The sequence below is a fragment of the Pinus tabuliformis genome, chromosome J, assembly GCF_031772625.1.
Source record: "Pinus tabuliformis cultivar Carrire ecotype Pingquan chromosome J, CPIR1, whole genome shotgun sequence".
NCBI classification, from domain to species: domain Eukaryota; kingdom Viridiplantae; phylum Streptophyta; class Pinopsida; order Pinales; family Pinaceae; genus Pinus; species Pinus tabuliformis.
The window spans coordinates 503,358,548-503,379,810 of record NC_142295.1 but is presented as its reverse complement, the minus strand read 5'-3'; the positions used below and the strand labels follow the sequence as shown (position 1 = coordinate 503,379,810).

The 21,263-nt window shown below is 38.9% G+C and overlaps 1 protein-coding gene across 2 annotated transcripts in view; it reads left to right on the top strand.

Moving 5' to 3' along the window:
• LOC149227979 (putative alkaline/neutral invertase F) overlaps positions 1 to 4,112 on the top strand; it is a 53,909-nt gene extending 49,797 nt beyond the window's left edge. For both annotated transcript variants that reach the window (XM_089378018.1, XM_089378017.1), the window contains one exon: positions 3,490 to 4,112. In XM_089378018.1, coding sequence (XP_089234144.1) covers positions 3,490 to 3,785 — 296 coding nt within the window. In that variant the 3' untranslated portion in view covers positions 3,786 to 4,112. The remainder of the gene's footprint in view (positions 1 to 3,489) is intronic.
• Positions 4,113 to 21,263: the final 17,151 nt, after the last annotated feature.

Below are 21,263 nucleotides of genomic sequence, written 5' to 3'. Positions count from 1 at the left end.
CAAGAAACATGCTCTGAATGGCCTCTATAATCCAAAAATAAGTATGGTACTACAATACTACAACTACTAGTGTTAATGGATATCATCAACATCATCATCTTCCTCGTTCTTAAAATGAGTAACTTCTAAGTCTATAGTGGGATTCTGGCTTGATTCCCTTGGTCCTGAAGGTTGTGATATCTCTCCCTATGGAGGTGGGTCTAAGTCCATCCAAGAAAGGTCTTCATTGTCAAATGTTGGTGCTTGACTCTCCACAACCCATTATGTTGGATCAAAGTTACCCAAGAGTATGTTGCTTGATAGGGGTTTTGTTTAACAATTGGTTACGCCTCATCTTAAGGTTGTATTTAACATAAACCATGTTGTTCAACCATTTTTTCTCCAGATGGTTCCTCTTCTTGGTGTGCATATGTTAAAAAACGCTCCAATTCCACTCACACCTTGAAGCACTACATGGCTATCTCAATATCCAAATTGCAAATTTTGTAATTCAGGGCATTGGCTCCCAAATTGTTGCCACTAGTAGGCTGCAAAAATGGATTGAAGATAAATAAGTATTAGCAAATAACTTTGAAACTTGGACTCAACTATTGCACTGAGTAATATAATTTGACTACTTTAACATTTCTTATTCGATGGATCCTTTGTTTTGCTTCTTATAGCCATATACATGCCAAAGGTACCAGTACTCATTGAAATTCAAGAGCTTGCTATGTATCTCATGTTGAATCCTAGGATCTATGACCATGCACTCAATGCATCTATACAATCTCTCTTTTACCTCCCCATTTGCCTCAAAATCTTTAGTGTAACGGTACTTTAAAAAAAAATATTTAGTAATTGATTTTGAATGTTTAGCAAAGCTTTTCTAATGATTAACAAAAATTACAAACTTTGAAAATTGAAATTACATACCATGGATCTAGATAAATAGCCAGCTGCATGTGAAGGTCTATGGAGTTGTTTGTTCCATATTTCATCAATGATTCTCCATAGAGGAAAGGTCTATGGGGTTGTTTGTTCCATCTTTCATCATTGGTTCTCCATAGGGGAAGGAGGTTCTACCTTTTAACCCTGATATGTTGAATTTATTTTCTCTTTGGCTTAATCCTTGGCCTCATAAACAAAACCGATGGTAGGATTATCATCATCCACCATCTGCAACACTCTCACAAGAGACTCACTAAATAGCATTATCTCTTCTACTTTTATCCAAAAGGAATTGTCCAGCTCTTGGTCAACCATTTATTTCACTTCAATCTTTCTACACCACTAAGATTGATCTGTAAACTGCGGTGGATATTGCACTAGACAGTTTGTCACAACAGATCTGATGGAATTAAAATTGTACTTACAATATGAAATCTACACTATGAGGGTTAGTTTTTCCTTTGATTTTTGATTCATTGATTATTATGTTTTGTTTATGCATGCAATATATAAAATATGCAGAAAATAGAGAACAATGAAATACAAATCACAAACCAAAATCGGAAAAGGATATAACCTAGGAAAGCCTTTCAAGAGAAAACCCAGCTAGAAGGTGAGGTTGCTCTATTTTCTTTCTTTGAATGGAAAATTGAAGCAAGTAAAAAGAAGTGAGGCTTATGGCTGGCTTGTGGGCTACTATAGTGCAAAAACCCTCTCTGTTTTCTCTCTCCCTATCCACTCTCAGCTACTTTGCTCGTCTGTGGAACAAAATGCACTTGAATAGAATGGAACCCCTTTTCCTCCCAGTGGCTTGGTTATAACACAGTTCGATAGCCTACTAGTGGTTAACTTTGACTCATTCCACCTTTAACTAGAGTAACAATATGGACATTTCTAGAGTCGTCTTCATCATGATCATTTGGCTAGCCAATTTTCGATGAATAATGGGGGCTGATGTGGCATCCTCTCGAATTATGGTGGTCAAAACAGGGAGGTCAACTTCCAAGTGGCATAACTTCTGTATACAGAGTTTGATTGAAGCGATTCTTGCATCACTGGAAAGATATATGTGTGTAGAATAGTGCTAAAAGGTGCATCATTTAAGCGACAGAGTTTTAGCCCCCCAAAAAATTCCATTGGATGCTTCAAACTGCTTCCAAAAGGTTTCAAATTCCAATTTGCCAAATTGGGACCTGTTGATAAAAATCGTCCTGTGAACTAATTCGTCCACTTTTTCCACTCTGAAACCTTCAATATAAATAATACAATGATCCAATTCAAATCAAAGATGTGTTCCACTCATCACAAGAAAACATCTTCCTCAAGTAGTCTTTGCTGACCACAAGGCAAATTTCAATGACTTCAAAAATCACTGTTTCAACCAACAAAAATGTAATAAACAATCAAAACCTGGAAACCTGGAAACTGCTCCTCAAAAACACCAAGCCATTTGTTTCAATTTGATCATCAAGCCTGCAGGTTGCATGGCAAACTCCTGGATGGCCATGTCCAAGCTAAATCGTCTACTACAGCAACAAATGGAGGATCACAAAAATGTGCACAGCGGGAGACCACTTCAACAAATTGTGTCTTGAGTGTGAGAGGCTTCCGTGAGATGATAAGAGAATATGACAAATAGTTCAGTGTTTGTCATGTTTTTTCGTAGATTTTATGCTTTAGGATGAATGGGGGGTTCTCTGTTTTTAAACATGACCATAAAGGGTTTAGAAAGGGGGGCAGTTTAAGAGTACCCCAACAAAGGACGTGGGATGGTCCAGAAAATTCCGTGAAATTGGAGAGGAACGGGGTAAGTATGACCAGGATGTTTCCGATGAGTACCAAAGTCGACAAAATGCCAGATCATGCAGAATGTTCGTAATAAGGGCAGGAATAGGTCCCTGTTCAACAAGGTTATTAGTCATTGCTTTCTTTGCTGCATGGTACTGTTATGTTTCTTCTGTTTTATGGATGACTGTAACTATGTCAGTTGTTAAACTCTCTGGAGAATTGATTTCTTTTCTTGTGTAGGAAGGAAATAGTGATGATATGTAGTTTAACTTTTTAGGCCAGATGGAAGTTCATATATGTTTGTCTGGGTATAATTCTGTTATGCACGGTTTATTGGCAAAGTGCTGCCCGAGGCACCTGAAGCATGTGTTTTCTATTCTATACTGAAATACAAATGTGATTTTTTTTCCTTAGAAAAATAACATATTATAAGTCATTGCTAAAGTTTCTTCTTCCAAAAGCCTTCGAAGTTTAAACCTTATTTTTTGATTTTGTCTTATACTTATGTTCAGCCATTGTACTACACAAAGGGATCCACCATTTATTTGCTTGTTTATAAATGGCAATCAGCAACCGATCCTATGTTGAACGATTTTTATAACCGTAGAAGACATGGGATTATACTTGTTATGTATGAATGGTTTTCTACTTTTAAGTGGTTATGTGGCTGGGATTTCTTAGATTTCTTGAATTAAAGCTCTGCTATTTTGGATAGTTTTATCCAAGTTCCCTCGTGGAGAATTTGTTGCTGAAACCCTTATTTTTTTGCAGTGCTTTTGTGGCTATTCACTGCAGCCTGTATTAAAACGGGAAGGCCGCAAATGGCCAGAAGGGCCATTGAACTTGCTGAGACCAGACTATCTAAGGATGGCTGGCCCGAATATTATGATGGGAAGCTTGGACGATATATTGGAAAGCAGTCTCGAAAGTGGCAAACCTGGTCAGTTGCTGGATATCTTGTAGCCAAGATGATGCTTGAAGATCCATCCCATTTAGGTATGATAGCATTGGAAGAGGACAAGAAGATGAAGCCGTCCCTCACTCGATCAGCTTCTTGGACAATGTAAAATGGGGAAATCCTAAACTTTCAGGCCACTCTTGAATGTTTTGTCACTTCTGTATGACAAATGAGGCAATTCATAGCACATGTTGTGCAAGCATTCTCTAGCATTTTCATTCTGGTTGGTCTTAGTCGGGCCAAACTAGAAACTGCAAATAGCTCCTCCTATAATCAGATCAACTGGACAAAGCACAGTATCTTATGATGCGTCAGTCTCGTGGTATTTCAGTTAGTGTCTCATTTTCATTTCAAATAATCCCATATTCCAAGTTTTTCTGGAGTGTGTAATGGAACCAAGCAAATGTAAATGTGACTGTAATCAGTTTAATCGTTATCCAGTTGTGTGAAGTAATTGGTGGTTATATCAGATCCATGTAAGCAGGAAAAACAACTAATGAAGCTCCATGTAAGCAGGAAAAGCAACTAACAATAAATATTCAACTCTTTCATTATATTTTTATGTTGAGCTTTGCCTTTAATTACATAGATTTGTTATCATACCTTGTGAACAGGGAAATCAACTGAAAGCTGTGCAGGTTCTAGGCTTTGAGAATGTAAGATAGGAGTTTTTGCCTCAAAATCCAGCAGGTCTTGCAATGGTTCTGGGATTCGAGAACATACGATAGGAGTTGTTGCTTCAAATTCTAGCAGGCTTTGTGAGAGACCTCACAAGGCATATGCTAGACCTTTTTGCAACAATGAGGGAGATTGCCATTGTCACCTCAGCAGTCCTCCTCTTGCTCTTTCATGGAATTGCACCACAAGGGAGGCTATCAATGACCAACAAAAGGTTATTCTAGATTATATGGCTCAAGGTGATGTAGAGACAGGGTGTAGGTGAAGATGCTCTTTAATGGACAAAGGCACAATTCTTCTTTTAAAGGAGATGTGTATCATACACCAAGCCTAGGGATGACAAGCATGACTTAGGGTTTCAAGATGTGTAGCAACAAAGGTGTTTCTAAGCATACATGCATAAAAGACAAGGATTTACAAAAGATGTGATCAACAAAGGACAAAAGAAAACCCTCAAATTAAGCCCTAAGTTGAAGCCCTAGCTAGTGTTAAGGTTTTCCAGGGCACAAATTACTTAGAAAATGATGACATCAACTCGTCTAGGGTAAATTTAACCATGCAAAAGGCTATATTTTGAGTTAAATGGATCACTAAGGTTATATTCAAGGTTAGTCACCTCCAACATTCATCAACAAAGGCCCTAATTCAATTCAGCCCTATAAAATTGCCCTAGCTACTTGCCTTGAAAGGATTAGAAAATAAAAGAGAGGGAAAATATTTATGTTTTCAAGATATTTTTGACCAACACCAAGGATTTTACCCTAGCAACTTGCCTTGAAAGGATTAGAAAATAAAAGAGAGGGAAAATATTTATGTTGTCAAGATTTTTTGACCAACACCAAGGATTTTAGTGCCTATTCGTAATTGGGTGATGGAGTGTCAAGGGCTAATTCAAGAGATAATGTGTAGATGCTTCGAGTAAGGGGGAAAACCTCTTATTTTCATTTGTACAAATCCCAACTATATTTTTCATGAGGGGAGAATTAAAATATGGGGAGCTCTCTAAGAGGTCCCCCTATGGATTTCAAGGAAGAGATATTTAACATGAAATAATCAACCAACATTTTCAATAAATAGTAGTATGCATTTAGACATGGAACAAAGAACCCTAGTAATAATTAATTACATGAAAATAATAAAAAAATGTTTTAAAATGTACAATTCTTCCATGAAATAACCTTATTTCAATCCCAAAAAGACACCAAGATAGAAACCAATCTCCAATAGAAATAGCACCATGAAGATCACATCTCCACAAGTAGTGAGTTTATAGAAGGCTAAGTCGAGCTCTCAAAAAGAGGCCAGAATCCAAGATTGATGATGAAAAGTACATGAGAGTGATTTGCTATTCATATGAGGTCAATCACTCTTAATTATGAGCCTAAAAGCCCTATGGCAAGTTTGATTTTGAGTATACATGAAGAAAATGGGTTATGGGCCAACTCAATAGCTCAACCTATAACTAAATAAGCCACAAAAGGCCACACATGTGGGTTGAAACTCTCCTCCAGCATGATGCCATGCCCTTCTTAGGCACTAAATGCTCTAAAAATGCATGAAATGGGCAAGATGGATGCCCAATCACCATAATCAATTCAATCCTCGAGGGGGATCCCCTCAAAATGCCTCCATTTGCCAAAACCTTGTTGTGGGTGCCCTATTTCATCTCTAAGGGGGCTAGAAAGATGATGTGGCACACACTCTCTCAAGCGTTGGAATTCCAAGTGGTAGTACAAGCCCTCCCTTGTCATCCTAGGGATGACCAACATCATCTAGACTTCAGATTAAGCCATGCCCATCAAACAATGGCAAGGCCAACTTGGGGCATGTTGGGTCCACTGGGTACATCATGTCTCCAATACTAAGCAAATTGAGCTCAAAATTTCAGTATATGGGGGTGTTCTAAGGAATTAATCCACTGTTGGGATCATCAAAGTGCCAAATGCTCTACTATAGAGGAAACATTACATCTGCAAGGTCATCACTACTCTTCGGATGTATGGTACGTCTTGGGCATCATGTGTGGTGAAGGCCTGGAGTGTGTCATCAAGGCCTTTGCTAATCTATGAAGAACCACCTAGAAAAAACATCTCAAACTCAAGTGAAAGTTACTAGTGATTAGGACAATGATGATAGATGCATCATATTGGACCATACTTAATTGCTAAGGGTATCATAAGACTTCATACTAGGATCACCTTCGAACATCTAACGAGACCAAATCCTGTAAAAGTGTTCCCTACCTTGTTAGGGGTGGTTAGGTGGTTAACCCTATTAGGCGCTTCCAACCCTCAAGGGTAGGTGACACGTCTAAGGTTAACCCTTCAATTCATAGGTGTTCATGATAATGGTGGCGATGGAGGGGAAATGCTCCATGGCTAGGTGTCATAGGCATAGGTTTAGTTGACAGAGATTTGTCATCTTGAGTGTATAGATGCATGGAGGTAGCAATCATGGAGTTATGAGTTACCCCTTTCCGCGACCTACTTTTTCCACCTTTTTGGTGCACCTTTTACTTTTTTTGGATAATGCTTTGTTGAGGAGCATAACTTAGGTGTCCAAGTTTGCTTTAGTGATATAACATTGATTTTCCCTTTAATGATGAGTCAATTTCTCACTCATAGGGGTCCAAACATGCAAGGGTTCCTTATTATATGATGGAGCATTAAGAGCTTAGGATTTGAGTGATAGATAATGAAGGGGGTAGAGATCATGCTAGGGTTTTGCCCCAATGCTAGTTATGTCCTGACCATATTATATGATGGAGCATTAAGAGCTTAGGATTTGAGTGATAGATAATGAAGGGGGTAGAGATCATGCTAGGGTTTTGCCCCAATGCTAGGTGTCCAAGTTTGCTTTAGTGATATAACATTGATTTTCCCTTTAATGATGAGTCAATTTCTCACTCATAGGGGTCCAAACATGCAAGGGTTCCTTATTATATGATGGAGCATTAAGAGCTTAGGATTTGAGTGATAGATAATGAAGGGGGTAGAGATCATGCTAGGGTTTTGCCCCAATGCTAGTTATGTCCTGACCATCTTTACATTTTTATTTTTCTTTCTTTTATTGTAGCCATTTTATTCTTTTATCTCTCTTTTAGTTGCATCAACCTCTAGGGCAAACGTTTCTAACCTTTACTCAAGGATGAGGATATGAGTGTGTTGATGGGCATGAAATCACGAGAATGTTGAAGAGTGGTAAGTATGAAATGGTTATGGACATGCAAACTTCAATCCAAGTTTCCCAAGTAGTGCCCCTCTTATAACCCTAATTCCTTAGAGGAGGTCCTGCTAGACTAAGGCCAAACACTAATCCCCCTGATAAGGTGAGAGAACAAGCTTACAATCAAGATCAATCAATTATCCAATTAACCCCTTTATCCATGTTAGAGTGCCCAAAACATTAAGTAAAATCACATGATTGCAAAATGGCTAAAGTACTTGCCATGTGGTGACTCACCTTCGTTCAAGAGGAATGTTGCATAGTGAAAGGTGTCTGACCAATACAAATGACTGAAAATTTTGGCATACCACCATACGCTGAGCAAATATAGTGTTGTTGGCTGACTGGCTATCAAAAATAGGAGATTTTTTTTTCTTATAGAGTTACTCACTTTTAGTGGGTAACAAAAATCTAGCCCAAAAATCCAATAACTACACTACATCTTTCACTAATTTCAATTTATTATTTATGCACATCTATACTAATTTCAATTTATTATTTATACAAATCTACTACCCTGAATGAGGAAGGTGAAACTTGTTTTCTATGTGTTAACACTTAGAAATATCCTCTTGGATGTAGGAGAAAAGTTTCTAAGGTAACCTTTGCAATCCAACTTATAGATTGAAGGCTAGCCCCTTCAATCCAGAGAGGGCTCTCTTTGACAACCTAATCACTAGATTTAGTAATTGACTGTACTTTTACACAGTGGCTAGATCTTCAGTTGTGTTGTGTTGATGTAGCGTTTGGTTGGGCATGAGGGAGATAGTCCATTGGGCAATGGAGTTAACAAGCTAGGGTTTATGTCAACTTACCAAGATACTGGTTGTTTGATCAGGATTGACAAAGGAAAGGTAGATAGCACATCTTAGACATTGGTCATTGTAATAACTGAAGGGAGAAAACAAGAGAACGGTGCACTACAATAGGGCATATGAAATGAATCCTAAAGTAGCTTTAGAAGATAGGAGTGTAACTATTTGAAATCTATGAAACATAACATCAAAGCAAGGATGGATTCAGTAACATTCACTCTTATTCAAATATTCTAAAGACCATACATTCATATGGTATTATAAAGAAGGAAACAATGAAACTATAGAAAACACATACTAAGACATACTAAGACATACCATCACATGAATCTTTATATCACTGATCAAAATCTACTGAACTTGGAAAACTGTAGATTGATAAATCTTTCAACACATAGACAATGGCTATTGTTTCATCAAAAACCAACAAACACATAGTAAGACATAGCATCACATGAATCTTTATATCACTGATCAAAATCTACTGAACTTGGCAAAATGTAGATTGATAAATCTTTCAACACATTGACAATGGTTATTCTTTCATCAAAAACCAATCCTTGGTCCTCCTTTTACATTTAATTTATAGAAATACTAAGGTTAGATCCACAATTTGTGAAAAGTATTAATTACAATAACCATCAAGATCCAAAAGAAATGGATCTGAAAAACCTCTTCATCCATATTTAGTCTGATCCCAAGTTAAATTTGATGAGGTGGCCTTCAGTTGTTGATTTGGCATTTTTATAGGAAACAAAATTTTGAAAAACCTGGCAAATTTTTGAAAAATAGGGCTTTAAAGAGGCATTCTGATCTCCCAAACCGTGATAGCTATGTAAAAGATGAAAGAGTTTTTTTTTTTTTTAAATAAATTCATTTCCCACAAATACCTCTTTCATATTTGGAAAATTCATCTTCACCTTCTTGAAAAATGCGCCCAAAGTGGATGGTTAAAATAGGGAATAATTAAATAATTAAATCCTGAAAAATATGTTGCAAATATTCCTTCATATCCTTCAAACCATTCTAGCCAGGTAAAAACTGAGAGAGGGTTTTTTAAACTAGTATGTTATAAAAAAAACCTCTTTTGGGTTTTACAAATTCATCTCCATATGTTCGGAAACTGAATTTGAAAATAGTGACTAAAACATGAAAAAATAGAATTACACAATCTGGAAAAATAAGGCTCAAACATTCCTCTGTAGTTTCCAAACCATGATGTCTGGGTAAATATGAAAGAGTTTTTACGAAATCAGCCCGTTCCCAACAAAAACCTTTTTTGGTTTTTTAAAATTCCTTTTCAACAGTCTGAAAATTGTGCTTGAAGATGGTGACTAAAGCAGGGAAAAACAGAGTGTTGCCATTTCTCCTTGTTGACTATTTGACCAAAACCATAGGGACTTCATTTGCGTGCTTGCAATTCACAAAAGTTTGTATAATATTATCATTCAGCCATGGAATATGTTGGCTAGACTGTAAAAAAATTCATGAAATATATTAGTCAAAATTAGGGTTTTTACAACAAAATAAATTCCCTTATTCTTGGCTCAAGGTACTGCTTCACCAAAAATGCAGATTTGTTTATTCTTCCATGGCTTCAACAGCTTGAGCAAGGAGGTCTAATTTATCCTGGCTTCTTGTCACCCTTCTGGTAGCTTTTTGTATGATTTTATCAGCCTTTAGGGTTTCTTTCCCCTTTCTGTCAGCATGCTCTGTTTTCCTCTATCTCTTTCTACTCTTTGAAGCTTGCACAATCTCTTCCTCTACATCAATAATCACTGTATCCTTCAGCCTAGGGTTCATTTTAGCCTTGAAATTCAATCTTTAGCTTGTTTGTAGGGTGAGTATGAGTTTTTTCTGTAGTAAACCCTAGGCTCTGTTTGTAACATACCCCATAAGAATGTAAAATGAGAAGGAACGTAGTTGCTTGTCCGCATCTTGAAAGGTTTTTTGAAATATTTTCAAAGCAAACAATGTGTTTGCGCCGAACCTCTCCTTCTTGGTCGAGCGACTACGTTCCTCTCCCTCTTGGTCAAGAAATTACGTTCCTCTCCCTCTTGGTCAATAAACTATGTTCCTCTCCCGATGGTTGAGCAATGAATTCCTCTCCCACTATTGATAGCCTGCATGTGCATCCTCTCCCGATGGTAAAGCAATAAATTCCTCTCCCACTATTGAGAGTCTGTTTGTGCATGCTGAGACAAAAAAGAAATCATTTTGTCACCTTCGACTGCCTTAATCCTGACAAGTATAATAAAGCAAGACATCACCTTATTTCCTTTTCCTTGCCTCACATGATAGGCATATTTTCCTAGTTATTTGACGAAGGTGATTCAGTTATGTGATATGATGGGTAACTCCTTATCTCGGCACCATCCTTCTTACTATGACTGGTTGGCCATGACTGGCTGACAATGATTGGCTCTGGCTGGTATGAAAGGCACTTACTTTCTTCTGGCTTTGATCGAAAACAATGATGAGTAAGTTTTGCTCTAGGTATATGTGGGTTGTCATTCATCCATTGGACCTCGCCTCTTGGAGACATACCCAAGCTTCCTTACTTCTGGCAAGTATAAAAAAAGTGAGCCTTCCATTTCCATTTCTATTTCCTTGCCTCACATGCTACGACACTCACCCAAATATGGGTTTCTCTTTTGGTGGGCTGGGCAGGTATTTTGAATGGATCACCCTACCTCCCTGAACAGAATGGATTTCTCAATCCATGCCTTCTCTCTGGCTCTATCTCTATCTAGCTCCTCCATGAAGACCCTACCCCTCCTTGAGTACGCTTCCTTTGTGGAAATGATCCCTGAATGGTTAATCATAACATAGCTATAGTAACTCGTTCTAGGTGTTAGGATATTGCTAACATGGCCCTCCCTGTCCCCATGCATGCACATAGTAGTTGTTAAGAGCACGTAGTCCCTTTGCCTTACCCACTAGCTAGGCGTAACCTCACTCTAACAACACCACAAGCTAGGCAACTAACTCTAGCAACACATGTGAGCATTTTCTTATATGTGGCATGAGGCGAATCTCCTTTCTCTTGGCCATTGATGATGAAATCTCTCTTGTATGGGGTATATATATGCTCTATGCTTTGCCTGACACTAACTAGTTGCATTGAGTAAAGCTAGCACTGACTAGACTACTAGAGCTATTAAAGACTAGAGCTTCTATGACTGAATAGAGCTTCTAGGAAATAGTAGTACCCAACCTAGCCGGGTAGTTAAGCTAATTAGCCAAGACGATTAGTCCAATCGAGTAGTGCATCGTCCCCATTGGATTAGCCTAGTCGAGAATCCAAGAAGCCAACCAAGTTGTTGAATAACCAAGTTGAGTATTCCCAGTCCAATTAACCAAGCCTAGCAGTCGAGTATCCTATGTGAGTATCCCAATGTAGTATTTCCCAGTCTACCCTGTATCCAACCAAGTATCCAAGTCAAGTAGCGCAGTTGAGTATCCAAGATGAGTGGCTGATAAACCGAGCCCTGTTGAGTATCTGAGTATCCCATCCAAGCCTAGCCAATGATCCCATTCGAGCTTTGACTGGGAATTATTGTCATCATGCCTCTGTGAGGTGTTGTAGTAACCTTGTGTTTTGTATCGATTGGTAGGACTGCCAAGCTCAAGCATTAATTCGTCCGTTCGTGGTACTGCCCCACCCCTCTCTGTAGATGTGGGCAATCAATCAATCAATAACTTTCTGGGCAAGGATTACCCCCCCTCCTACGACACTTGCTTAAGGTGACTTCGAAAGTTGCTGAGGGAAACTCTGAGCATGGTGGGGCACTTACATTATATATGAGCATGTGGTTTCAAAAGATTGATCTCTTTTCATCTCCCATATGGTAGAGCGGGTAAGTACCTCATAAGCCCTCAGTTCAAATAAAGCCAAGAAGAATCCCATTGAAGGTTCCATTGGCTCATATTGGGTCATGATTCAGGGAATGCTTGGCGCAGTTGGGAATGCACAAATGCGTGGATGTGTATTGACTTTTGAATGTAGGTTGGAGAATGATGGTGACGATAATCATTTCATGATGGGGATGGGTGAGTATGATTGGTACATGAGCTGGGTAATAATGGGTATTATATATTGGTGGTTCATTCAGTTGGAACTCCTCTCCTGGAAGCTGTAATCTAGTAAGAGAAGTAATTATGATTTGTATGACTTGGTATTGGGGGAGATGTTCCCTGTGTTTGGTGGGATTTTTATTTTTCAAAGGGTTAGTTGTAACGCCTCTCTTGGAAGACTCATCAGTTACCTTTGGCCGCCCCTTACTGTCCCAACTCAAAAGCTAATAAGCCTCAATAAATCATTCACTCTTAAGCATAAGTGACTTGCGTAAGGGCCCTCCCCCTTCCCTGTGTAAGTTTGCAAGCTATGTGAGGTATAGGCTCAAGGGCTGTGGTTCTGTGGATTCATATATAAAGTTCCTCTCCCTTATGGTCGAGCGGCCTTACGGCTCCTTGCCTGATGCGGACAAGCGGGTAAACCTCCTGAAATGCCTATTTGAAGTAAGAAAAAAATCTATTTGACGGGTGAAAGCTCGTTCCCCCCTAACGAAAGGTTTCTGTAAATGAAAAAATAAAATGCGAAGGTTTCACCTGCTTGCTCCAAGTCGATATTGTGCCTGCTCCCAACGGTGGTGCTTAAGCTGGTAGCCATGGATCCACTCGAATAAGGCCCCTTAAGGTATAAGGTAACTTGTATTATATCTGATATTCTCCGTTTGATCATAAATAAAGAAATTGTTGCTCTTGTGGATATCAGCGTGAAGCCACTTAATTGGTTCGATCAGTGGGTCGAGGAGGGAGAATTGAGTGGGTCTAGCAGCGCTATGTTTTCAGTTCTAAACTGATCAATGAACACGAAGGTGAATCAGCGTATATAACAAGCTGTAGTAAATCATAATGTGTGTGATGACGTTTGCCAGTATAGGTTAGGATATTTTAGTTCTAGCCGTCCGTGTTGGACTTGATGGACTTGTTGGACTTGGTGAGGTTCAAGATTACAGGCTAAGGCCCTGGGTTACAGGCTTTTGACTGAAGGCTGAAGGCTTATGGTTACTGGTGAATGGGTCATGTCTCCTGGTGAATGGCTTTTGGCTAGAGGTGAAAGTCTTCTGGGTGATGACTTTGTCTTCTTTCTGTTGGGCTTGGCTGAAGGCTTATGGCAGTAACATGTCTTAATCAATATGCTCTATGGCATTCTCTATGGCAATGACTAGAGCTTATGTATGTATGTACGGCTATGACTGGGCAGGCAATGTAATTTGCTTATGTGCATATAGTATGGCTCAGTATGGTGTATGACCCTAAAGGGGTGAATCATATATAACGAGCAGTAGTAATTCGCTCTTGTCGTGAAGGTCTCGCTTATTACCAGGTGTTGATGATTATGCACTCGATTACAGGTTTCGATCCACTTGATGACAGTCATAGCTTGATGGGATACTCCGCTTGGATACTCGGTTGGGATACTTGGCTTGGCTCCTGGGATCAGCTGGGACACTTGGATAGGATCTCGGTTATTTAAAAAAATATAACTTGGATAGGATCTTGATTATTTAAAAAAATATAATTCCATAGTTTTGAGCAATAAAATTTCTCTTTTTTGGGGCCCATTCATCACTTTCAAACCCCTTAAAGGTATTTTCTCTTTACTTCACCATACCATTACAATTCATTTCCCTATGATTCTAGGTCGTTTCCACTTGATGATGACGACAAGAAGTGTTTACTCACTCGATCCAAGTAGGTTTTGATGCTGAGGCTCAATGTTGGCGATCTAGGTTTAAATAACTCAATCCAATAGTCGATTCAATAGATAGATGATCCCAGTACTCCATCCCAAGTTTCAATGCCAGGTTTCAGTTCATGCACTCAATCGATGTGGAAATGATGTTACTTAATGCTGATACTCCATGCCAAGAGGTGATCCACTCGATGTGGTACTTGATCCTAGGAGTCAATGCCAGTTTTCAATGTCGCTTGTCGATGTACTCGATACAAGTGTTTATGTCGGTACTCGATCATAGACCTTACGTCACATTTTGTTCTGCCCCTCTCGATTATTCTTTAGCATGCAAAACAGATTCTCTTGCTGACCTTACCTGAAGATCACCACTCTCAAGCATGAACATTGGGTCGTCGTCTCAGTTATATATTAAATTGTGTAATCGAAAGCCCTAGCTATGACGAATTGGTGGCTCATATAACAACAACATGAGATTCTCATAGGAAGTAACATGATATTGGTTGGACGAGAAAGTATCCCATGAGATTCTCACCCATGACCAACCAAAAAAGACTTATATAGTTAGGTTCAGGTAACAGACTTATATCAGTGAGGTGCGGGTAATAGCCAAGCACTTGAGCTATCAAGCTTGAGCCTAGCCATTTCTCTAGAAGGTCTATCCTTAAATGGTCAGGTGCTAGGAATTTATCCCCCTCCCTAATTAGTGATATTATTTGGGGATGGGGTTAGTCGTCTTAGCTCTAGGACTACAACGACTCCCCATCCTAGAACGGTTTCTTCATATAAGGCAAGGTACTGAGATTGGTGGTGTTGGATGTGGGTAAGTAAGGTGAGGTTGCAGAAGCCTGCCTCTCACGAGGGAAGGTGTTCTTCGAAGGGAAAGGATCTTGCCTAGTTATAAGTGAGGTGAGATTACAAAAGTTCTTATTTGAAGGTTGTGTTCTCTCTAGGCTAGGTATTGAAGGTTATCGTTACTCAAAGTATCCTTCTCTGCCATCAAATGTTAATGGTAATGTAAAGGAAAGGCATTCAATTATAACTCTCTCAGTAAGGTCTGATCTAGCATAAGTCACTGCATGAAGTGGTAATAATACTGAACTAAGATACTGCTACATGAAATAGTACTGGACTTGGTTATTGCTGCATGAAAGGCATTAGATTATCACTTATCTAGCACGTGTGTGATCTAGCGTAAGTAAGGTACTGAGTTATTGCTACATGAAAGACATTAGATTATCAGGTTCTCTTGCTGGCCTGACCTGATGATCAACACTCTGAAGCATGAACATTGGTACCTACCTGGCTGGATCTTTTGAATAGTCCAACCAGAGGTCAAGGTCAAGGAAATCATTATATTATCCCTCTATCAGTGAAGTCACGCGTGTGTGTGTGTTGCAGATCCACCCAACTCGATGAACCGATCGACGCAATGTATAATAATAGATGTTGCTCTCTCAACAACACAAATCGACGAGGATCTGATCTTCCACGAATCGATGAACCACCGCAACATATATAATGGATCTCATGATCCTAATTCCCCCAGTACGAACACAGATCAAAGTTCAAAGAAACGAAGATAGGAAAGGGGAAAGAAACTATTTCGATCAATCACCTTCCATGATTGCAGTCATTCATTATATATGTAATTATACATTTATTCATTATATATGTAATTATGCTTAATTATGCTTTAGCAGAAAATGCATATATGATATATGTAATTATGCCTTAGCAGACATCGCATATATTATATATGTAATTATGCATTCATAAATTATATATTTTCTTATATATTTCATTATATTCTTATATATTTTATTATTGTTTTTGTAGACTGTAAAAATGATCGGTAGTTTATTAGCAAATTTGTAGGGAAACTACCCTCTCCTGATGGTCAAGTAAGAAATTCCTCATCCTCATTCCTTAGTTGATAATATTAAGGGTTATGGATGGTAGCTGGAGATGGTTGGAGATGACTGGAGATGGTGGAGATGGATGGTTAACATGTCTATCCTTTCGCTCAACCAAGGTAGTGAGTGGTAGGGCTCAACAAAGCTAGTTGTAGGGATCAACCAGGGCTTAGCCAAGATTCAAAATAGTTATTGAACATGCTCGTATGAGGTACGATTTTGGAGGGCCTAGAACCTTAGATTGAGGGAGTTGAAATTCATTTGTCGATGCGTTTCGAACCAGCAAGTGTGGTTCATCGTCAGGACAAGATGAAGAATCAGATCATGGCAACAAGTTAAATAGAGAGACTGATCATTCAAACAACTAGAAAGAAATGACTACTTTTGACCAGAAGAAATGACTACATTTGATTGGACCACGACTACATTTGACTGGACCAAGAGCCAGTGAAAGTTTATTAATTAATTAGTTAATTTGTATAAATATATATATATGCTTATAGTTAACTAAAATTTCTTTTAACTATGTTTATATATAAACATATTTATTTATATATATCATGTTTAATTAAATAAAAAGTAAATAAAAATAAAAAATTTATATACCTAAACTAAGGAATTAAACCCAATAAATAACTATCAAGGGAAAAATTTCTTTTTAATTTAAAACTAAATAAAATATATATAAACTTATATTAATACTATTATAGGAATAAACTTATAATAATAATAAATAAAGGCGATAAATACCAAATAAATAACAAAAAAAGGGAAAAAACAACAAATAAATAGAAAAGGGAATACAAAGGAAATTCAAACAATTCATGAGTTGAGGGAATAAAATAGAAACTAAAATAAAAACCATAAAAGAAAACAGTAAAAAGAAAGGAATGAAGAAGGGTAAAAAAAAGTGGGGTGTGGTGGGGGGGGGGGGGTCTCTAAGAGGAAAGGGGGGGAGGGGGGCTAAGAGGAAAGGGCAGTGATCCAACAACTGCTAATTTTCCAGCCGTCATCCTTGTTAAGATTACTCAGCCTCCCTTCGATTTCAATGGTCTCCCTAAACTTATGGTGATGAAAAGGAGCAATCCTAGCAATAACCCGAGCCCCAATATATGATGCTTAGTCTTCTCTGCGTGTTCTGCCAAAGTTGAAGACCGAGTCCTCCCATGCTTGATGTCGGTTGCATGCTCATGAAACCTCTTATTAATAGAGCGCCAAGTTTCACCAACGTAGGGGATCCCACAAGAATATGGAATACATAAACACCTTTCATATCCTTGGGGTCAACCCATTGTTTTACAGATCTTAGGGAGCTACGAATGGTGTTAAGGGGTCTAAAGGTTGAGGGAACATTATGCTTCCTTAGGATTCTTGCAATCTTGTCAGTGGTCCCCTTGATGAAAGGGAGATGCACCATTGAGATTCAATCTTTAGGGTATTTCTTAACCTTATTATTATTATTTATTTTTAATCCTAATTTATCTCATCATATTTCCTATAATAGTATTAATATAAGTTTATATATATTTTATTTAGTTTTAAATTAAAAAGAAAATAATTTTTCCCTTAATAATTATTTATTGGGTTTAATTCCTTAGTTTTGGTATATGAATTTCACTAATATATATTTTCAATTTTTATTTAGTTTTTATTTAATTAAACATGATGTAAAAAAAAAAAAATGTTTATATATAAACATAGTTAAAAGAATTTTTAGTTAATTATAAGCATATATATATATATATATATATATATATATATATATATAAATGTAATAAAAAAATTAAGTAATTAATTAATATACTTTCCCCTAACTCTTGGTCCAGTCAAATGTTGCCATGGTCTAGTTAAGTGTCGCTGTTTCTTTTGGTCAAAAGTAGTTGTTTCTTTCTAGCCATTTGAATGATTGGTCTCTCTATTTAACTTGCTGCCACGATCTGATTCTTCATCTTGTCCCGACAATGAAACACACTTGCTGGTTTGAAATGCATCGACAAATGAATTTTGATGTGATTATTGTAGAGAACATGTCTCAAAAAAATTGATCTGGATCATAGAAGACTTAATTCAATAATTGAGGGAGTTGTTCATGTAACTTCCTTTACTAATGAGATTTTCAGTATACACACAATGTGGTAGAGATCCACCTCATGATATAGTAAGGAAGCACATATATAATTATATTCTTTTTTGTTTGAAGGGTAATCCTAATGTTTTAGTAGTTACTCTACTAGGGTAAGAGAGTCATTACTGGCGAATCCGGTCCCCATTGTCCAGTCATGGAAATGGGATTAGGAGGGTTGAACCCTCAGTTTCTCTCTTTTTTCATTCATTTCTATATATTTCCTTCTTTCCTTTTCTCACGCACAACGATTGGCGGTCACCAACCTCACGCTGCCACACAACGGTTTACCATAGGCTTGTTCACTAACAAGTAAGTAGATAGTCAGGTCATGAGCATCTCCCTAATTCACAACACCATCTCCCATCCCAACTTCTGACTTCCCAACCTCTGACCTAGTCGGGGTCGGCCCATCTAGGAGCTCATGACTTTCCTTCCTCACTCTCGACTGCCCGATCACCCAATCGCCGACCCCAGACCTTCAACCTAGTTGGGTCAGCATATCAATTGCACATATGTTCGTCAGCACGCAGCCCGACCTCCCAAACTTCGACTAAGTCGGGGTTGACATCACTTTTCTTATGTTATCACCGACCTCTGGGATATTTTTCTGGCTGCCTGGACCCCACTGATAGTCCACGTCAATTTCCTCTGACCAATGGCGCAAGAGGAGAATTCGAACACTCCCATCAAAAGCTTTCCCGCTTGCAGTTTTGATCTGATAAGCTTTATTTGATCCTTCCCATAAGTTTAGTGTTTCACTCCCTTTCACCACAATGAACGCCCTCCTCTTACCATTCAATGATGACTCAGTCTAGGGACTTCGACTCTGCACCATACAAGGGCTTCGATAGTGATCCCTACGCTCTCCCCGAGGACGAAATCTACCACTGCGAAAACTTCTTCGAGCTGGTCTTCTTGACTACGATTTCGACTCAAAGGTCTCTTTGGCCTTTAGATCTACTTCAAGATCTCGCCACTCCGTCGAAGTCAGACTATAATGTTCCACAACGTTACCCCTTATGAGCTTCAATGATAGCTACATTGAGGGGTTTTGACCTCGCGGGCCTTCCTTTCCTTTGGGTAGGGAATTCCTCGCATGGAAATGTAGGCGCTCCTACATCTCTCACTTACCAGAAGCTTGGCGTGAGCTTCCAAAATGATTACACCTCTCCTGCAACACGCCAATGGTTCCAGAGTCCACATGAACTCTTTAAGCGGCTCGTTGGTGCCACTCATGGGTTGCTAAGGCATTTGGCTATTGGTGGGGACTTGTAGTCCTTATTGCCAAAACCCTTGTGGCGAGAATGGAGGCTTCTGCACCAGCAAGGCTAAAGACTATGGAAGTAGGACTGCGGGGCACGAATGGCCCCGGGAACACTCCCTTGATCGTTTACACACTGCTTGCCTGCTGACACAACAACTTGTAAACAGATACCTCGATGTATACAATGACCAACTTTGGCCAACAAAGGGTCTTTCTTATAAATTGTACATTAATAAAGAGGGTCACAGAACCCACTTCATTTAACTTTTCAAGCTTTGGGCCTGAAATAGTTCATTGAGTTCATTAAGTTTAGATATTACATTATTTTTGATACAGATAAGAATTTTATTCAGAGTAAGAGTTTGCCTCTGCTCTATAGCTTAGGCACTATTGTTATGGCACTCTTTTCCATCCCGTAACTTCAAATACTCTATGATTTCCATTAGTTGTTAAATTATTTACTTTTACATGTAAGCACATCACACATGCACACATACATATTCATAGACATATTCAACATACAAATCAGGGAAATATCCCTTCACAATTGCACCACAGGTATACACACAACAACACAATTGCAGTCCCTGCTTTTCCATATCTATTACAAATGACAATGCAACATAATCCATTAATTGCAAGCATTAATCACACAATACTTATCTTTTAGTCTACAGGGAAACTGACTCTGGGACTACGACTCTCCACCCAACTTATCTTTTAGTCTACAGGGAAACTGACTCTGGGACTATGACTTTCCACCCAACCGTAGACAGCTGCAGCCACTGCTACTTGTAACTGTCACCCCTGAGCCAAATTCCAGAGTTTGGGGAGGAAACTCTTGCTTTTGGGACCATAGTCAAGCTGCCAGATAAGCCAAGGAATCCAAAGGAGCTCCTGCCTCAATCCCCACAGTTGTTTATCTCTTTCTTGCCTGCATAGGGAGTCTAGAGGTGCCCAACCTCACACCCTTGTGCACATATTGTGTTTCAACCCCTTCTAGGGAGTCCATAAACCACTGTGTCAGTCAAGGAAGTAACCAAGAACTTTGATTTGAGCTTGTCTCTATCTCAACAGCAGGATGATCTCCTCCCAAGCTATTACAGGGCTCCAGAGACCTCTTGGCTCAACCCATGGCCTCGAGGGACCCAAGTTGTTACAGGGTTTCAGGAATCCTATCTCAACCCATAGCCTCCAGGGAACCCAAGCTGTTACAGGGCTCTAGAGACTAGCATGCAACCCACAACCTCCAGGGACAAAGAACTGATCCCCTTCTCTTCTCTTCAGCGCTGCTTGCTGAAATTTTCTGCTGCAGGTTTGTTTTTCGTCCTCGCCTCGGTCTGCTTCCTGAACAAAAGAACAACTTATGCTTTTTCCATGCCTATCTCCTGTTCGAATGCCTCTTTCCTCTCAGAGCTCTCGTTTCCTCTCTCTCTCTGCAAATGCTCTCCCCTGGTGTTTGAGTGTCTTCTTTGTTTTATCTTTGTTTGTTCTAATGCCTCCTCTTTTTTTGTCAACGTTCTTGCCCCCTCTTTTACTATTGCGTCCTTGTTGTTACAACCCTTCATAATTTTTGTCCTCTTTTGCTTGTTGTGGTCTCAAGCAGCATGGGCCTGAGTACTTTTCCTCAGCCCATTTAATTTTAGGAGCTAGTCCCTTTACTTCATGCACCAACCAACCTTTAATGGTTGTCCTGAAGTTCAGGTTTCTTCTTTGCACAAGAAACCATAACATCCCAAGCAACAATTCTCCATCCCCAGCTCTGGAATCCGTGTCCCATGACTCAGTCCCCTTTTTTATGTT